Here is an 18,671-nt window from a genome sequence, read left to right as displayed (position 1 = left end):
ATACGTGATGGGACAGTGTTTTCTGTTGGTTTTTAGGAAACCGAGTGTTGTGCGAAGTGCAACGATCTATGTCTGACAGTACGAGCATTCCAGAAACACGAGGGTATTAAGAACCCCATCCTCACTCTGACATCTATGTCCTCGCACTCTTCACAACATCCTCCCAAAGCGGCCTCAACTTCAAATCCTCATCGAACGACGTGTGCTTGAAATGCAGCTGGGCGTCGCCATACGTCGACGCGATGAACTCGGACGTGGTCGTGATGTCGCCGAGGTGCTCGGCGGAGGAGAGCTCGGTCGCGTGGTACTGGGTTGATGGGTTGTACGGCTGAATCGGTTCGGGAATGGCGTATATGTGGTAAAGTGGGGTGGAAGGTGGGAGGGCGGAGAACGAGGTTGCGAAGGTGGTGGATGCTGTTGCGGCGGTCTGTGGGAGGGGAACGGGGGTTTAGGTGGGACATCTTCAGAAACGATATGGCAAGGTATGGAGAGCGGCTTACGAGTTTCGGGGCGTTGTTCCTCGCCTGATCCGTCGGGACCAGCCACAACTGAAACGGCGCCTTGGGGTTCTCCACAGCCTTGCCGTCGGGAGTCACGCTCGCAAGCCCGGACAGCCCCGTCATCTCCGACCAATGGCTAACCCTCTGGTTCAGCAGTTTCGCCGCTTTGGTCTTCAACGTCGTGGGCGGGGCGAGGTGGTTGCTTAGTGCATTCTCAAAGTAGTTCCAGCTGCCTTTCTGGCCCTCGAGGGAGTAAATCACGAACAGGTTGGTGGATTCGCGGCCGGAGATGAGGAACTTCACGACGCCGCCGGGGGCGATGAGGACATCGTCGGCTTTGGGGTTCTTGGGCGGCTCGTCGAGGGTGGTTAGGCGGATGAGGCCGGTGCCGCCTGTAGCGAAGATGCCGGTGTAGTTGTGTGCAGAGGGCAGGGGCGTGAATTGGATCTGGGCGTGGGCGCCGCGGCTGCGAAGGGGGCAAGTGAGACGTGAGTTGCGGAAACGAATGGAGCGCCGGAAAATGGGGAAAGATAAAACGCACTTCCGAATGAACTTCTTCCTGCCAGGAACCATTTCATCACTCTTCCTCTGGAACGGTGGGTTCCACGGCAACGTCGTCATCAACCAGGCGCTCTCGATCCCCGAGTTCCATCCCTGCGACTGATTGGTCGTCTGCTTCAGGCGCTCCCACAAGATGCTCTGCTTCTCGAGCGCCGACAGCGACTCGTAGTTGGCGGGCAACGGCGGGAAGGCGGGTTTGGGGTCGAAGATCCCAGCGGGCATGGACTTCCCGTCGTGCGGGTTGACCTCGCCTGGGGCCGCGGCCATGCCGGGATAGGCGAGCGCACTCGAGGCGCTAAGGAGGAGCGGGACGACGAGGGTGGTAAGGAGGCGCATTGCGGGACGGTTCCGGGGGGTTCGGAAGGGATGTCGGAAGGACGATGGCTTCAAGTTGTCCGCGGTACTTGTTAACGCTTCCGAGCTAGATATATGCGGGCGTACGCCGGAAGGAGGGATGGCCGGGAATTTTTCTACGCTTTCTCCAAGACAGACGACGATGGGAGCCGCACCACGCTAAAGCACTACATACGCTTGAACATCCTTGTCATTGAGTCCTGGACGAAGTAGCGCAGCTAGCGGCCCAGCCGCCGGTCGAACCGGTAGAAGTCGTGCTAGTTTCTCGAATCGGTCTTCCCCAACCTTTTTTCTCGCCAACGCATGTCATCAAATAGGTCGGTAGGGGCCTGATCGGCAGCAAATTCTTGTGCAAGGTGGCATGCGCATGGCTCGAAATGACATGTAGCATCTGATGAGACATCATAGCCTTTTGGGTACCTTTGCAGCCGCAAGATGGAGCGAGATGGGAAAGATGCGTACAGTGGCTAACCACACGCATGCGAGGGCTGGCAAAACATACAACGAGTGTAACATGAACATCTGCGCTACGGGGCATCCGCTCTTACAGAAGGGATAGACCGCTCGGCGAACCTCCTTTTGTGACTCGAAACGCCGATAAGGCTATTGCCGTTCTCAGTTCTCAGTGTTCTGACCCACGAGTTCAAGCAAAAGATGTATAGTACACCGCGCCAAGGACACTATTTGCATATTTTGGGCCGCTCCAAGACGGTCTCCAACAACTTTTTGTTGAAGCCACAACCCAATTTGTGAATTAGATGCAAAATTTACAACCGAGAAAAAGTCAAGATGGCCGCAGCAGGCGCCTGCGTGTGAAGAATGACTTTCGGACGCCAACCAGAGATGTGCATTTGACAGGAATTGACAGGGACTCGTGCAATTGACAGCTGTGGAGATCCACCAGCTCGCATATGGCAATTTCCACATCCCATCCCAGGGCCACAGACAAGGAAACGGATTAACCCGCTGTGAGTGGCTTGCCACGGTGACCGTGAAAGTGAAAAGGTTTTCTCTGACCGTGAAATTGAAAAGATCTGTTGCGGCTGAGAAGTATTGAACAGTCTGGGACCGTGAGTTGCACAACAGAGCATGCGGAAGGACCCGCATCTGAAATTAGGAGGTGTTGCTCGTTATCCAGAACGCATAGATTGCTTTCGACGCCACCGTTTCTCAGTTTTCGCTCCTGTCATCTTCTCCTGGTTGAATGTTTGCACTTTTGGCGGTACGGCAGGATGGGGAGTTCGAGGTGTAGAACTCTTCAAGCTTCAGGCACTGTCTGCTCATCAGCGGACTCCGAGGATATAACTCGGCACCCGCACATCCGCCGGCCCCTGTCTCCGCATCCCATTCCGTTCACCGACGGAACCACCCGAACGCGTACGACTTAGGAAACCTCCCTACAATGCCCTCCATTACGCGCCTCGTACAGCGCGCGGCCCCAGCCGCGGCCGCGGCGGCACCTGGCATTTTCTCCGCCTGGTAGGTTCATGCTTGGGACTCCGTAATGTTCTTAAGTAATAAATGTTCTAAATTGATAGGCGATGGTGGCAACGAGGATTAGTCCTTGCACTCCTGGCGCTCTCTATGACACGCGACGAGCTCTTCAAGCACAACCTCTTCGACTCTTACGTGGCCGATGAATATCCACAAGGAATTTGCGACGCTTCCGCTAGGAATGCTCGCACCCTCGATGGCAGCTGCAATGACCTTGCGTTGCCGAAGATGGGCAGCGTTGGCTACCGATTCGGACGCAACGTTGCGCTGGATAAGATCCCGCAGCATAAGAGTGATGAGGAGCTGATGAGCCCCAACCCGAGGACGGTTGCGCAAAAGCTGCTGAAGAGAACTGAATTTACGCCGGCGAGCAGTGTTAATTTGTTTGTTGTGGCTTGGATTCAATTCCAAGTTCATGATTGGATGGTAAGAAAGGGGGAAGGAAGTTTGGCGAGCAACGGTGTCCTTCCCAGTTAACCCTAACCCTGTCCTTCAACGCAGGACCACGAGCGCGCATGGGGAAGTCCTGTAGAGGTTCCCATCCCCATAGACGACCCGCTCGCCGGAAAGAAAGAGAAGCTCTACCTACCCCGCTCTGTACAAGACCCTGCACAGAAAGCTGCGTCTCCCGGCCGGCCTGCCGCTTTCAAAAATAAAGTGGTAAGTTGCGATTGCCGTCGCCAAATCCCATAAATCAGCATGTCATCTTTTCATATCTCAAATGTCTCCTCAATCCAGTCGCACTGGTGGGACCTCTCACAAATCTACGGGGTGACCTCCGAGATCAATAACCGAATTCGGACCGGGGTCGACGGCAAGCTTCGCCTCGACACCGACGGCCTCCTCCCACTCGACACGGACGGCATGGACATCACCGGCTTCAAAGACAACTGGTGGACGGGCATCATGCTCCTGCACACGCTTTTCACCCGCGAACACAACGCCATCTGCGACATGTTCAAGTCCAAGCACGCCGACTGGTCCGACCAGAAACTGCACGACATGGCGCGCCTAGTCCTGACCGCACAGAACGCCAAGATCCACACCCTGGACTGGACGCCCGGCATCCTCCAAAACAAAATCCTCAAAACCGCCATGCAGGCCAACTGGGACGGTCTCCTCCCCGACGGCCTCGACAACTGGAAGGGCGGCAGCGTCCTCACCGGTATCGTCGGCGGAAACAAGGACCTTCACGGCGTGCCCTTCTCCCTCACCGAGGAGTTCTCCGCGGTCTACCGCCTCCACTCTCTCATGCCCGACACACTCAACGTCCTCTCCGCGACCACCAAGAAACCCACCGGAAAGACATACCCGCTGGCCGACATCACCTTCCGCGGCGCCCGAAAGCCCGTGACCGAAAACACCCTCGCCGACGTCATGCTGACCTTTGGGGCCACAGTCCCCGGCGCCCTCACATTGAACAACTACCCAACATGGTTGATGAACCTCACGAAACCGGGTGAACCGTTCGTTATAGATCTTGCAACCACAGAGGTAGCGACCAAAGCTTCTCTTCAATCTCTTCACCTTCCTTTATTTGATATTTATCATCGTATTCTTCAATAGATCTTCCGCGACCGCGAGCGCGGCATCCCGCGGTACCTCGCCTTCCGCCGCGCGCTGAACATGGAGCCTGAGTTCAAGACTTGGAAGGACATCAACCCGTCCCCAGCCGTCCAAAAGCAGCTCGCCAGCGTCTACGCGTCACCCGAGGACGTCGACCTCCTCGTCGGGTGCATGGCGGAGCAGCCCAGACCCGATGGATACGGATTCAGCGACACGCAGTTCCATGTCTTCATCCTCATGGCCGCGCGGAGGTTGTGGACCGACCGCTTCTTCACGGACGATTACCGCCCGGAGATCTACACGAAGGAGGGTATCGAGTGGGTGAAGACGCAGGGCAACTTCAAGAGCCTTGTGACGAGACACTTCCCGGAGTTGAAGAGTGTGATGGACAGTGTGGATAACCCGTTCAAGCCGTGGAAGGTCTGAATGGAAGCAACGCTTTTAATATAGAGCCCTTTCTGTTTCGTAGCCTGGTGCTACGAGACCATAGATAGATACTTACACACACCATCATCCGCTGTATTATCCATGTAATACCATATGACATCCGACAAGTGCTTTCCCAAAAAGCGTTGTCACTGTCACTGTCAGGACGCGAGCATAAAATAGTGTCAGTAACCGTCAACTCACGGGTCGGCCGCCCACCTGGCACCAAAAAGTATGATTCAAATTTCTTCTCCTGAAAAAACAAACAGATACAAAGAAAGGAACAAGCGAAGCATCGTAATGAGATATGGTCCATCTGCCTGATGCGAGCTGAGGAAGGACGGGGACCATTGCGGTAATATGAAGTGGTGTGGTGCCATATCTCTCCAAGGATAGATCTCTAGATCTCGAGTAGGCATCGCTAGAAGGCATCGAAAGATAAACCAAATCTTATATTCCTCAAATACAAATACAAAGCCCGCGCGAAACCCTCTATCCTCAATCCCACCTCCCCCTAATCCTCCTCCCCTCCTCATCGCCTCCATCCCTCGAATGTTCCTCCTCTCTCTCCCTCCCTCCACCCATCCCACCCGGTCCCCGCTCATCCCTCTCCCTCTTCCGCCCCATCCCCCCAAAATGATGTGGCGGCGGCATACCCATATGCGGCGGCATCGGGCCCATCGGTCCCATGGGTGGCATATCCCACATCCCAGGTCGAGGATAGTGGTGCGGGGGCGGACGCATGCCTGGTGGCGGCATGGGCATTCCCGGCATACCGAAGGGCGGGAAGGGGAAGAAGTCGGGTGGGGGCATGCCTGCGCCGGTGGGTGGGAGGCGGTGGCGGAAGTTCGTGTTGTTGGGACCGCCGTGATGCATTGGTTTATTGTGGGTTGCTTGATGATGGTGGTCGGGTGCGTCGGGTTCTTCTTTCTTCATCGGAGCAGGGGTATTGGTATGTTCATCGTCGTCATCCCCACCGCCGCCGCCAAGGACGACAACATGCTCTTCCCCGCGATCCTGCTGCCCCTGTCGTGGGCGGGACCACGATTCTTGCCGTTCGTCGTATTGGCGGTCCGCGACGACCATGATTCCGCCGGGGCTGCCGCCGCCGCCGGGTTGATTTTGTTGTCGATACGACGCGCGCTGTTGTTGTTGGGGCATGCCCATGCCTCCGCTGAAGCCGGGCATCATCCCGCGTGTCGGCATGCCCATTCCCATTCCCATGCCCATCCCCATTGCCATGCCCATGTTCATGTTCATCGCAGTTACGCCGCCAGCACCGGCCCCACCCATCCCACCCCTCGCGCTAAATCCACCCGCGCCGGCCCCGGGCCCACTCCCAGTCGCCTGATTATTGAAACCTCCCCGTTCCCTCTGCGCAACCGCCGCCAAATACCCCGGCGCATGCACGAGTTCCCCTCCCGCATATTTCCCTTTGATAACCTCCCCCTTCTGCGGCCACCCAAAATCGGGCTCTTCAACAACCATCCCGCCCTCGACCTGCCCGCCGCCGCGCGGGGATTGGGAGATGGTGCGCCGCTCGACGTCCGACATGCGGGCGAGCGGGAATAGAGTCTCGCCGGTTGTGTAGTCGAAGAATTCTTTAGGGCCGTAGCCGCAGCCCCAGCCGAGCTGTTGAAAAAAGGGTTTGGTGTCAGTCTCGGCGGTACTGGAGAACAAGAGCGTGGAGAACTGGGACGCATTCTCGTACCTTCAACATGCTCCCACTGAACGTATACTTATGAAACCGCTCCTTGATCAGATCGGCCTCGGCGCGGGTGAGGAGTTTGACGAAGGCGTTGAATTTCGGGTAGTTGACCTGACAAAAGGATATCACATGTCAGATAATGCGTATGTTCTAAGAGAAAGTTGGGGCAGGCCAGACTTACGGTAACAGTATCAACCCGCGCAATAGTCTCAAACAAATCCCTCAACTGCTCCTTCGTGATATTCGGCGTGATGCCGCCAACGTATACCGTTCGTGTCAAAACTACCAAAAAAAACCCACATTAACATCTCCCCATCGCCTCTCATCCATACCCCTTCTCCCAAAACTCAAACTTCCGACACTTACTCTTCATAAACTCCTTGGGCACGCCCGGATCCACATACCCGGGCATACAATCCCCCGGCTGTGCCGGCTGCGCACCCTGCGCGAGTGCTTGCTGGTAAGGCGTGGCGGCGGTCTCGCCTTCGCGATCGGAGCCGACGACGGGGATGGGGCGGCCTATGGGTTGTTGGGATTGATTGTCGGAGGTGGAAGGGCCCCAGCGGGATGTTTGGGATTGGTTCTGATTTTGGTTTGTGTTGGGGGTGGTGGAGGTGGGTGGTTGTTGTTGCCAGCGGGATGTGTTAGGGCGTTGTTGAGTATCCTGTGCGCCCGCGGATGTGGGTGTGTCAGCGGCGGGTGGGACCGGCTGCGGTTGCGTCATCCAGGGGATGCTGCTGCCGAGGACGCTGGTAGTTGGTCCGCGGTGGTGGTGTTGCTGAGGGGCTTGGGTTGACGGTTGTTGTTGCTGGGCGGGTATGGTTGCTGTTGGCCTGATGTGCGTGTGATGTGCGTGTAGGGTGCGACATCATTGGTTTTGGTTGGTCAAATGATTTGGATGATTTCATGTGTGGGAGGGGTTCCAGTTGTCATGTGGATGTGCAAAGGGAGAGAATGGTAGACAGGATGATTAGAGGTGCTCTCCAGTAGCCATACCGTTCCCCCTTCCCCAAACCCATTCGCACAGAGACACGCTTGAGCTCGGCCGCGCCGCACATAGCAGCAGCAGAAGCAGCGTGCTCAAATCCAGTTTCCGTCCTTCCCAGTCTCTCAATCTCAGTGTCAATTACTAGACGGTAGAAGATTTTTCTATTAAGCCGAACAACATGTATTGTGCATGGTGTATACGTTACGATATCCGCCGGCGGTCGATAGAGAAACCCCGGTATCACACTTCTCTCTCCATAAACACTCTAACGAGGGTATTTTCGCGAAAGTATACGCCCAATATTTGTCCAGCAGGTAACAACGTCCAGTTTGATGTCTCCTGACTTTATCCCCGGTGAAATCGCAAATATGCCCATGTGCAGTCTGAGCAGAGACTTGCACTTCCACACGGTCCAACATAGGCAGCAGTAACGTTTGTACTTACATTTGTGATCCTGTGAAATCTGCCTGCTTGTCGGTGTTGATTTGTTGAGCATTCGCATTGGAGTTTCCAAGAAGGGAAGACAGCGTCGCCAATTGTGTAGCGTCCAGGGATCCAGCGTTCAGCCCGGCGAGGCCAGCTAGGGATGAGTTATTTTGCAGTCCTAACAGTTGACTGATCAAAGGGTTTGCTTGCTGCTGTTGCTGCTGTTGCTGTTGGGCTTGCAACAGCTGCATCATCTGGCCAAGGTCCACTCCCGGTATAGTTGCTTGTCCTCCCAACGATCCTAGAGCACCCAACAAGGAAGCGTCCAGCCCTCCCAAAGAGCCCGCAGGATTGATTGACGCTGCAGGAGCGCCTCCCCCAAGTCGCGGATCAGCGGGTGTGTTGAGCCCGGGTATATTGCCTCCGGTTGCTAAACGGGGATCGGAAACAGCTCCATTGCCGGCGGCTTCTTCTGTGAAATACTTCTTCTCCAAGTCGGTGATCAAACTGACGTTGAACAGAGATCCTTTCTTCCACAATCCGACGGTCCTTTTGATCCGATCCTTTTGGGGAGAGAATGGAGATTCAGACATGAATTCCAACTGCCATAGGTAGTTGAAACTTTGAAGAAAAATCATACCTTGTCTTTCTGGGGAGCTTGCAATAAGTGCGGAATAAGCGTATCCAGTTTCTCCTCAAATCTTGCAATGTACTCTTCTCCTTCCTCAGGATGCTTCGCTACGGCCCTTGTTATAGAATCGATGACGTACAGCCCAGCCAGCTTGAGTTCCGAGGGACATTTTTGCACGAATTTTTCGATGCTGAAGACAATATTCTTGTAATGCTGTTTAGAGTGGAGAATGTATTAAGATCAGATCCAAAAGCGAAGGGGACTGATAATTGAGACACAGGAATTCCGTACCTTAGCATGCTTCACAGCGAGCTTTGTGAGGGCGCTGATCTTTGAAGCCGACACTGGTAGCTTTGTCTCGTAAAGAGAGTGAAGCTCCTTGTCGAACTCGATGGTGTCTCTTATGGACATCGTCGAAGAGGTGACGTGGTTGGAGGATCGATTCAGAAGTTGTTTTCGGCGCTGGAGTTGGTCAGATCCAAGTGCGGCGGTCGTTTCAGAGTTGTCGATGTCCGTTCTTGTCCCGAAAGTCAAAGCGGCGACAGCGGTTCTCTCTACCTCCCACTACTACAGGCCCTCTTTCTTGAGTAGTGCAGCCGACGAGCCGTTGCTTCGAGTGGTTTCTCCCACGAAATCAAGGACTTGGGAAGACCTTTGTCAGTTTGTCCTGGACTTGTTTGTCCTGTCGTCTCTCGTCTGGAAAGACGGGATCACGTGACAGGGTCCCTCGCGTCCACGACCTCAGGACTGCCCCGAACAGCCGAACTCGCAGCTGAACTCCCAAAAACACAACAGACAAGATGGGCAAAGAAGCACCACCAAGCAATAATGAAAAGGCTTTCATCCTTGATGCCCTCAAGCAAGGGCTAAGAGTGGACGGCAGAGGGCCACATGACGTGCGCAAAACGAGGATCGAGCTGGGGCCACAGTCGGGGCACGCAGAAGTCAGACTGGGGAAGACGAGGTGGGTGTGGGAGAGAGGGAGAGGCGATTAGGGAGTGGGAGCCGCGGGCGACGAGGGACCAGGGAGGAGTAGGGCATGGCTACGTTTATGCGTACTGTGTGCTGATCGCGCGCTGGCGGAAGAATGCGCATCGATGGCCAACATCGTTGGAGACGAAGACTTTCCCACCACCGGTACAAGTCCGCTCACCGCTCACCAGGTTCTCTTTCTTTACTGAAGAGTAACAGCAAACGTATCCTGCGAAATCATAAGACCCCGCGCCAACGCACCGACTGAAGGCAACGTCCAATTCAACACAGATTTCTCCCCGATGGCCTCCCCCGCATTCGAAGAGGGCAGCTTATCAGAAGAGGAAGTCCTCGTCAGCCGGCTCCTCGAAAAGGCATTGCGACAATCCCGCGCAATCGACACGGAGGGACTGTGCATTGTTGCCGGGGAGAAGGTGTGGCAGCTCCGAGTGGATCTACGCGTGCTGGATCATGAGGGCAATATTGTGGATTGTGCGTGCATTGCGGCGATTGCGGCGTTGCTGCATTTTAGGAGGCCGGATGTTACTGTTACAGGGGAGACAGTTACCATCGTAAGCGAACAGTATGTGATTCCGGTGCCTGGCTTTGAGGATTCAATAGCTGACCACGCTCACGGTGATCTCATGTAGCACACGGTAGAAGAACGGAATCCAATCCCACTCAGCGTCCACCACATCCCCATTTGCGTCACCTTCGCCTTCTTCGACGACGGGTATGTAGCACCGCCTCCTAAACAAATCCGCCTTACCCGCTCCCATTCATCTCTCACACCTCCCCCACAGCGAACGCCAAGTAGTCGACCCGAACTTCCTCGAAGAGCAAATACAAGTCGGCGAAATGACCTTCGTTGTTAACAAACACCGCGAGATCTGCACTCTCTCCAAAGCGGGAGGTGTGCCCCTTGCTGCAACGCAGGTGCTCGGTTGCGCGAACATTGCGGCGGCGAAGGCGGAGGATATTACTGAATTGATTAAGGAGGCTTTGGCGAAGCACGCCCCACCGAAGGCCGATCTTGTCTAGTGATACCAGTATAACATGGCACGAGCCGCTCACACCTGGCACCAGCAGGTCGAACGACCGCCTCCCGTCCCATGTACCATTCACGCCGCAACCTGGGAAAATGGACAGCTTCGCCGTACCTATGATTCTATCATGCCCACACTACTGGGGTCACAGGCAGGCGCGAACATGGGGTGGAAAGCGCGAAGTCGGAGGGATGGAGCGATGAGGGAGGGGAGGATGGGTTTCCTTTTTGTATATAGCAGTATTTGAGCCTCGAGCTAAAAGTGTCCCGCCTGCACCCGCTATCCCTCTGGCCAAAAACCCACCTTCTTATTCCTGGAAAGCCTCAACCTCGTAACATCCATAAACTGGTAAAATAGCCCCTCATCTCGTCCTCATAGAACCCATGCGGAATGCGTCCCGAATACACAACGCCCGTTTTTGTCTTCACCGAAGCAGCCGCTTTAGCAGCCGCCGCGGCTTTCTTAGCCTTTTTTGTCGTTTTTAGCTGCGAGCCCGTGCGTACTGCACGTATAGGCGTCGTAGGGCAGAAGCGTATTGGAGTGTCAGCGCAATATAAAAGCGAAAGACTTCACGTGGCGCCTGTCCCTGAGTTGAATAAGACCCTGGAGGCCACCGATTGCGGGGAAGATATCACCGAACAACGACGACAGATTGGCCCTGCAGTCGTCGTCCTGCTCTCCCACTTTCTCTTCTATACCATAACGGGCAGTAGAACTCCATACACAAACGTTCTGTCACCATATTCCTCAATACCCCGCTATACTTCGTTGGAATCACCCCAGAGGATAGAAATTTTTAGCGGATCGTATTAGTGGGAAACATCAAAACACAGCAATCATGGCAGACGACTTAGACGCCCAAATCAGGGCAACAAAAGCCGCCCGCAAAAGCGAGAAGAAAACGGACAAAGCCTCCCTCGTTGGCGACGTCAGCTACGACACCGATCTCTACGCCGGCAAAGGCGCATCCCGTTTCGAAGGCTACAGCGCTTCCCTCCCGGTGAATGATGCCGACGACGACGATGATGCAGCAGATCCCGCAATGAACCAACGCAAGAAACTGTCTTCGGTCACGGCGCCCAAACAGTTCTTTGAGGAGACGACCGCGGAGGAAGATGCACCGGACCCAATGGAGTCGTTCCGCCCGTCGCGCAAGATTGCGGATAGGGAGTCCGAATACCACGCCCGACGGCTGAATCGGCAGTTATCGCCCGAGCGAGTGGATGCGTTTTCAACCGGTGGGGAGAAAGAGTCGGCACAGGCGCGGTCGTATTCGGAGGTGATGCGGGAGGCAAATCTGGATCGGGAGGCGGCGGATCTGCAGAGGAAGTTGGCGGAGAAGGGCAAGGAGGAGGAGGAGAGGAGGAGGGAGATGGAGGGGACTGGGGATTTGAGGGCTTTGGCTCAGGCGCAGGCTAAGGCGGCTGTCGAGAAGGCGAAGGCTGATGCTGCTGCTGCCGCTGCCACGTCAGCGACGCCGCGGAAACGGAGATGGGATCAGGGTGGTTCGGATGAGCAGGAGAGGAAATCGGAATGGGAGGAAGATGATTCGGCGCCTTCGTCAGGGAGCAAGGCTAGCAAGTGGGATGAGACCCCCAAAGCAGAAGCTGTGCCGGCGCGGAAGAGGAATCGGTGGGATGAGACGCCGGTTGATACCGCGAGCTCGTCGGCGTGGGATGCGACACCGGTCGCCAGCGCCGCTGGTGGAGTTACGCCCGGAGGTACCAAACGTTCAAGATGGGACGAAACCCCTGTGGGCACGTTCAACCAATTCGCAGCAACCCCCGTTGGCAACATGGGGTTGATGACGCCTATGGGTGGCTCCCAAATCCCCATGACGCCCGAGGCCGTCAACGCACAACGATGGGAAAAGGAGATCGATTACCGCAACCGATACCTCTCCGACGAGGACCTCGATGCCATGTTCCCCACTGAGGGCTACAAGATCCTCGAACCTCCCGTTACTTACGTACCTATCCGCACGCCGGCCCGGAAGCTGATGGCGACGCCGACTCCCATGGCGGGCCAAGCGGGCGCAGGGTTCATGATGCAGGAGGAGGACCGCACGCAGATGTACGATGTTCCGCCAGAGATCCCGGGGGTCGGCGGCTTGCAGTTCTTCAAACCGGAAGATATGCAGCATTTTGGAAAGTTGTTGGATCAGCGCGAGGAACTGGAACTGACCGTTGAGGAACTGAAAGAGCGCAAGATCATGCGGTTGCTGCTCAAAATCAAGAACGGGACCCCGCCGATGCGTAAAACGGCTCTGAGGCAGATCACCGACAAAGCCCGGGATTTCGGCGCCGGCCCGTTGTTCAACCAGATCCTGCCCCTGCTCATGTCCCCAACCCTGGAAGACCAAGAACGCCACTTGCTTGTCAAAGTCATCGACCGCGTTCTCTACAAACTTGACGACCTCGTCCGCCCCTACGTGCACAAGATCCTCGTCGTCATCGAACCCCTCCTCATCGACGAAGACTACTACGCCCGTGTTGAGGGGCGGGAGATCATTTCCAACCTCAGTAAAGCCGCGGGGCTGGCAACCATGATCGCCACCATGCGCCCGGATATCGACCATGTGGATGAATACGTGCGCAACACCACCGCTCGCGCCTTCTCTGTCGTCGCGTCCGCATTGGGTATCCCTTCTTTACTCCCCTTCCTGAAAGCCGTGTGCAGATCGAAGAAATCGTGGCAGGCTCGGCACACGGGTATCAAGATCGTGCAGCAGATTGCGATCTTGTTGGGATGCGCCGTCCTCCCGCATCTGAAGAGTCTGGTGGAAGCCATCGCTCACGGCCTGGAAGACGAGCAGCAGAAAGTTCGCACCATCACCGCCCTCGCCATCGCCGCCCTTGCTGAAGCCGCGGCACCTTACGGTATCGAATCGTTTGATATCGTCCTCCGACCCCTGTGGGCGGGGATCAAGAAGCACCGCGGTAAAGGCCTTGCGGCCTTCTTGAAGGCGATCGGATACATTATACCTTTGATGGACGCCGAGTATGCGAATTATTACACGAAGGAGGTGATGATTATCCTCATCCGCGAGTTCCAGTCGCCCGATGAGGAGATGAAGAAGATTGTGTTGAAGGTTGTGAAGCAGTGTGCGGGCACTGACGGGGTTGAACCGGCTTACATCAAAGCGGAGATCTTGCCCGAGTTTTTCAAGCACTTTTGGGTGCGTCGTATGGCACTCGATCGCCGGAACTACAAGCAGTTAGTGGAGACCACAGTGGAGTTAGCCCAACGCGTTGGCGTCGCTGAAATCGTCGGCAAAATCGTCGAAGACCTCAAAGACGAAAGCGAGCCCTACCGCAAGATGGTCATGGAAACAATCGATAAAGTCGTGTCGCAGCTCGGCACCTCCGACATTGATGAACGGTTGGAAGTCACGCTTATCGACGGTGTGCTCTATGCGTTCCAGGAACAGACGGTGGAGGATATCGTCATGCTCAACGGCTTTGGAACCGTCGTCAACGCCCTCGGCCTCCGCGTCAAACCCTATCTGCAACAAATCTGCTCGACCATCCTCTGGCGGCTCAACAACAAGAGCGCGAAAGTGCGTCAGCAGGCCGCGGACCTGATCTCGCGTATCGCGGTGGTGATGAAGACGTGTGGGGAGGAGAAGCTGATGGGTCAGTTGGGCGTGGTGTTGTATGAGTACCTGGGCGAGGAGTATCCGGAGGTGCTGGGAAGTATTTTGAGGGGGTTGAAGAGTATTGTGAATGTGATTGGGATGGGGAATATGACGCCGCCGATTAAGGATCTTTTGCCGAGGTTGACGCCGATTTTGAAGAATAGGCATGAGAAGGTGCAGGAGAACTGGTGAGTGTGGGGAGAGAGTGACGTTACTTCCGGGTTGAGAGGCTGCAGTTTTCTGATTCCTCTCTTTTCCTTATCGCAGCATTGACCTGGTGGGAAGAATAGCAGACCGCGGCGCCGAATTCGTTTCTGCACGCGAATGGATGCGGGTCTGTTTCGAGCTCCTGGACATGCTCAAAGCGCACAAAAAAGGCATCCGCCGTGCCGCCGTCAACACCTTCGGCTACATCGCCAAAGCCATCGGCCCGCAAGACGTGCTCGCGACGTTACTCAACAACCTCAAAGTCCAAGAACGTCAGAACAGAGTCTGCACCACAGTCGCGATTGCTATCGTGGCTGAAACATGTTCGCCGTTCACGGTCCTGCCTGCGTTGATGAACGAGTACCGAGTCCCGGAACTGAACGTTCAGAATGGAGTCTTGAAATCGCTGAGTTTCTTGTTTGAGTATATCGGCGAAATGGGCAAAGACTACATCTACGCCGTCACGCCTCTCCTCGAAGACGCGTTAGTCGACCGCGACCTCGTCCACCGCCAGACCGCCTGCACAACCGTCAAACACATGTCCCTCGGGGTCTTTGGTCTCGGCTGCGAAGACGCCCTCCTCCATCTCCTCAACACTGTCTGGCCCAACATCTTTGAAACGTCCCCGCACGTCATCAACGCGGTGATGGACGCGATCGACGGCCTGCGAGTGGCCCTCGGACCGGCTGTGATACTGCACTATGTGATGCAGGGGCTGTTTCATCCGGCGCGGAGGGTGAGGGAGGTGTATTGGAAGATATACAATAATTTGTATATTGGGGCGCAGGATGCGCTGGTGGCGTGTTGGCCGAGGATTGAGAATGATCAGAGGAATGTGTATGAGAGGTATGAGTTGGATTTGGTTATTTAGGGTGGTGGTGGGAGAGGTGGAAGTGGGATGGGTGGAGTGGCAGTGGAAAGGCACAATGGTGGGAGGGTGTTCCATAGGTACCTAGCTATCCCGCAACCCCGAACTGGAGTGGAAGAGAGCTCTCCTCACACCACGAAAAAAAGTGTACATTCGTCCGTTCGTCCAAGGTGTCATATTACGAGCAGCCTTGATCTACCAAATGCCCCCGCCTCTTTCACACGAAGACGAGTGCATGATGGACTCTGCGGGCGCCCTTTCTCGTTACCCAGTACAACGCAGTAGGTATGTGGACGGGCCGCCGAGGAATACAGTAAATCGCACGGAAACGCGCTAAAGAGCCCGAAAAAGCACAAGAAGCACATGGGGAAAGCCGCGAGAGAAAACGGGCTCAAATTTGTCGCCAGTAGCGGCCCACTTCCAACGGGCAAGCCTCGTTTGACAGCACCCCCCCTGGACATCCCCAGACATCATTCCCAAACTCACTCCCCATCAGACCTCCTAAAAAGAGCGAGGGAGAGGTCATCCGTCCGTCCCTCTCTTCCGTCTGCGCTCATACATATCTAGATCATCACGTCCCATCATACCCCATAATATCGACTCCCACAATGTCCTCCTCCTCACCAACGTCAACCCTCCGCCTCTACGCCAGCCTAGCAGTCTATGCCGCCGCCGTCTTCCTCCCGGGCGCACTCGCGGTCCTGTCGCAGGTCCCGCCAAGTGCAAAGACGACTCGGAAGTGGAGGTTGAATGTCATGATTTTGTCGAGTGTTATGTGAGTTGAATTTTGACAGGGGGTTGTGGGATGGGAGGATGCGTGGTGGGATAGGGGTAGAGAGCGAGCGGGTGAGGAGGGGAGGAGGTGGTGCCGATCGAAGCGAGGGATTTATTTGCGGACTGCGGCGACCGAAGCGGTCGGTGTTCAGGGATGCTCGAGGTTCATTCGTCCTGGGAGCTTGGCGACCTGCACGAACACTTTGGCGCGCGAAGCGAGTCCCTGCAAGCGACAGCGAGCATCGTTCATCCATCCCGTGCTTCATCACATGGCCTGGTCCCATTTTCGAATGATGTTGATTCTCGCTGACCCACTCGTTTATGGCTTACAGGACAGAGATGCCCCAAATCTTCCTCCTCCTCAAACTCTTTATCATCATCTTCGCCTCCGGCGCCGGGATCTTTGACGCCTACCCCGCTGGCCACAGCGGATCATGGTGCTTCTGCCTGGGTTCGATCGCCCACGCGCTGTACTATCTTGATGTAGCGGTGTGTCTGGGCATCTGGGCGCTGTTTCTGCAGTCGTATTTTGCGCGCTTTATTGTGGAGGAGAATACGAAGCAGTATAGGGCTCTGGATTCCAATGATCCGCCGGGGTTCTTTCAGTAAGTTGGAACGTGAGGGAGATGTGAATGGGGGGTCGGGCTCGGCGCCGAGACAGGGCAGAGGGAAGGCCTCTGCAAAGTTGGCGAAGCCGCTTGCAGTGAGCACAAGCAAGATTCATTCTCGCCGGCCAACATCGTGGTTGCGAGCGAAGCATGCATCGCGTTCGTGCTTCGTTGATTTTGATTATCGGGACGGGCTTTTTTTCAGTATGGCGAGACTGACCACTATCCCTCCCGTCTCTAGCCTCGGATTCTGGTTCCGTCTGCTCAACCCCTTCTGGAGCGCCAGGGGCGTGCTCGTCCACCCTGACATCTGCTATGCCACGAACGAGGAACTGAAGGCGTCGGACAACCCTGCCGCCGAACTGTACCTGTCCCTCGATGTTCACATGCACCCAAGCTACCCTCGAAACAGGCCCGTTCTGGTATGTTCCTGCAATCCCGGCGTGTGTGTGATGGAACGCTGTACGCTGACAACCCCCTCCCTTCTCACAGATCTACATCCACGGCGGCTCCTGGTCCACCGGCGACAAAACCATCACCCCACCCTTCGTCTCCTACATGGCGCTCAAACGCTGGGTCGTCGTCAGCGTCAACTACCGCCTCTACCCGCACTCCAAGTATCCCACGCACCTCATCGACGTTAAGCGCGCCATCCGCTGGGTCCGCCAACATATCGCCCGCTACGGCGGCGACCCCTCCTTCATCGCCATCTCCGGCAACGCCGCGGGCGGCCACCTGGCCTCCATGGCGGCGCTCACCCCTAACGACCCGCTTTACCAACCGGGCTTTGAGGACGTGGACACGACCGTGCAGGCCTGCGTGCTCACCAACGCCGTGGTGGATCTCACCAACCATAAGCGGTTCTGGCGGTACAGGTTCCAGGAATGGTTCTCGCAGTACATTGCGGGGTTCGGGAAGAATGGGTATGCTGCCCATGAAGAGTTTTTGAAGGCTTCGAGCCCTGTCTTGCTGTTGAAGCAGATCGAGGCGCTCAGGAGGAAATCGGCGGGTGTCACCGCGCAGGTTACTGAGTCACATGAGCCGGCACATGGGGAGGGGTTGAAGGAGGCGAGGATCAAAGCTGAGGCGCCGGTTGTGGCTGCTGCTGAGGTTGCTGGTGAGGAGGAAGCGGGAAAGAAGCCGAGGGCGATGACGGGGGCGGAGGAGTTGCCGCCGTTCTTGATCTTCCAGTAAGTTGCGTCGCCTTTCTCCCAGACCACTATAAAACGTTTGGGTTTTCCTGATATGCCACCCTTCCTATCCCCAACAACCAGCGGCCGCGCCGACCACCTCGTCCCCTTCCGCTCCGTCCGCGATTTCGTCCAAAGCTTCAAAAAGGTCTCCAAGTCACCTATCTGCTACATCGAGTTCCCGGTACGTGCCTCCATCCCCTCCCCACCCCTCCCTCTCTACCCACACTCACATCTATCTTTCCTTAGTGCGCAAACCACATGTTCGACATCCTCTCCTCCCCCCGTTCCCACTACATGGCCTACGGCATCGACCGCTTCCTTGGGCGAATGTACGAGCGGCATGGGACCAAACCGGCCCTGCAGGTGCCGTTGAGGAGGAAGCCGACTTTGAGGGCTCTCAATGAGGGACGGTGATGGGATGCTTCACATATGAGATGGACTGGGTGGAACATCATGACGGGCGCTTTTCTTAATAATAGTGTTGTAGACCCACCCTCCTTTTGTCGTTTGTTTAGTTTACATTAGCCTTTGATGGGTTTAGAGGCCTCATTTTCGAATCATGGTATACATGTACGCATGCAGAGAATTGGCGGATGGAGTTGTTGGCTCGTTCGTTCTTCTGATCAGAGTTCTTCGCTAGTCTTCGAGCTTGCAGTCTTCCAGCAAATCTATGGAATGTTTCCCGCGGAGTGGGCCGAGATCTCGCATAGAA

The 18,671-nt window shown here is 55.8% G+C and overlaps 7 protein-coding genes across 7 annotated transcripts; 4 read left to right on the top strand and 3 right to left on the bottom strand.

The window, feature by feature from the left end:
• Positions 1 to 14: 14 nt before the first annotated feature.
• Positions 15 to 1,406, bottom strand: EV422DRAFT_617337 (uncharacterized protein). Its single transcript, XM_053074005.1, has 3 exons — positions 1,042 to 1,406; positions 501 to 966; positions 15 to 427 (listed from the first exon to the last, which is right to left on the bottom strand). The coding sequence occupies exons 1-3, from the start codon at positions 1,395 to 1,397 to the stop codon at positions 134 to 136; spliced, it is 1,116 nt and encodes a 371-aa protein (XP_052928580.1). The 5' UTR covers positions 1,398 to 1,406; the 3' UTR covers positions 15 to 133.
• Positions 1,407 to 2,978: 1,572 nt separating this feature from the next.
• On the top strand, positions 2,979 to 5,072 carry EV422DRAFT_553635 (heme peroxidase). The gene is made up of 4 exons (XM_053071881.1): positions 2,979 to 3,335; positions 3,411 to 3,569; positions 3,648 to 4,403; positions 4,476 to 5,072. Exons 1-4 carry the CDS (start codon positions 3,000 to 3,002, stop codon positions 4,899 to 4,901), a joined length of 1,677 nt encoding a protein of 558 aa, XP_052928579.1. The 5' UTR covers positions 2,979 to 2,999; the 3' UTR covers positions 4,902 to 5,072.
• Positions 5,073 to 5,196: 124 nt separating this feature from the next.
• On the bottom strand, positions 5,197 to 6,749 carry EV422DRAFT_236482 (uncharacterized protein). Its single transcript, XM_053065614.1, has 2 exons — positions 6,613 to 6,749; positions 5,197 to 6,533 (listed from the first exon to the last, which is right to left on the bottom strand). The coding sequence occupies exons 1-2, from the start codon at positions 6,619 to 6,621 to the stop codon at positions 5,400 to 5,402; spliced, it is 1,143 nt and encodes a 380-aa protein (XP_052928578.1). The 5' UTR covers positions 6,622 to 6,749; the 3' UTR covers positions 5,197 to 5,399.
• Positions 6,750 to 7,988: 1,239 nt separating this feature from the next.
• EV422DRAFT_236473 (uncharacterized protein) lies at positions 7,989 to 9,322 on the bottom strand. The gene is made up of 3 exons (XM_053065613.1): positions 8,946 to 9,322; positions 8,664 to 8,867; positions 7,989 to 8,586 (listed from the first exon to the last, which is right to left on the bottom strand). The coding sequence occupies exons 1-3, from the start codon at positions 9,063 to 9,065 to the stop codon at positions 8,038 to 8,040; spliced, it is 873 nt and encodes a 290-aa protein (XP_052928577.1). The 5' UTR covers positions 9,066 to 9,322; the 3' UTR covers positions 7,989 to 8,037.
• A 50-nt stretch (positions 9,323 to 9,372) lies between these two features.
• EV422DRAFT_516498 (ribosomal protein S5 domain 2-type protein) lies at positions 9,373 to 11,156 on the top strand. Its single transcript, XM_053069386.1, has 4 exons — positions 9,373 to 9,618; positions 9,838 to 10,198; positions 10,277 to 10,359; positions 10,430 to 11,156. Exons 1-4 carry the CDS (start codon positions 9,455 to 9,457, stop codon positions 10,665 to 10,667), a joined length of 846 nt encoding a protein of 281 aa, XP_052928576.1. The 5' UTR covers positions 9,373 to 9,454; the 3' UTR covers positions 10,668 to 11,156.
• A 106-nt stretch (positions 11,157 to 11,262) lies between these two features.
• On the top strand, positions 11,263 to 15,749 carry EV422DRAFT_576126 (armadillo-type protein). The gene is made up of 2 exons (XM_053073223.1): positions 11,263 to 14,497; positions 14,577 to 15,749. The coding sequence occupies exons 1-2, from the start codon at positions 11,511 to 11,513 to the stop codon at positions 15,385 to 15,387; spliced, it is 3,798 nt and encodes a 1,265-aa protein (XP_052928575.1). The 5' UTR covers positions 11,263 to 11,510; the 3' UTR covers positions 15,388 to 15,749.
• EV422DRAFT_516492 (Alpha/Beta hydrolase protein) lies at positions 15,750 to 18,600 on the top strand. The gene is made up of 6 exons (XM_053069385.1): positions 15,750 to 16,159; positions 16,491 to 16,763; positions 17,008 to 17,188; positions 17,259 to 17,956; positions 18,041 to 18,140; positions 18,206 to 18,600. Exons 1-6 carry the CDS (start codon positions 15,993 to 15,995, stop codon positions 18,371 to 18,373), a joined length of 1,587 nt encoding a protein of 528 aa, XP_052928574.1. The 5' UTR covers positions 15,750 to 15,992; the 3' UTR covers positions 18,374 to 18,600.
• Positions 18,601 to 18,671: the final 71 nt, after the last annotated feature.

Source organism: Fimicolochytrium jonesii (assembly GCF_025526975.1).
Source record: "Fimicolochytrium jonesii strain JEL569 chromosome Unknown EV422scaffold_3, whole genome shotgun sequence".
Taxonomy (NCBI): Eukaryota; Fungi; Chytridiomycota; class Chytridiomycetes; order Spizellomycetales; family Powellomycetaceae; genus Fimicolochytrium; species Fimicolochytrium jonesii.
Note: the sequence above shows the minus strand (reverse complement) of the source record. Positions and strands in the feature narration are given on the sequence as shown.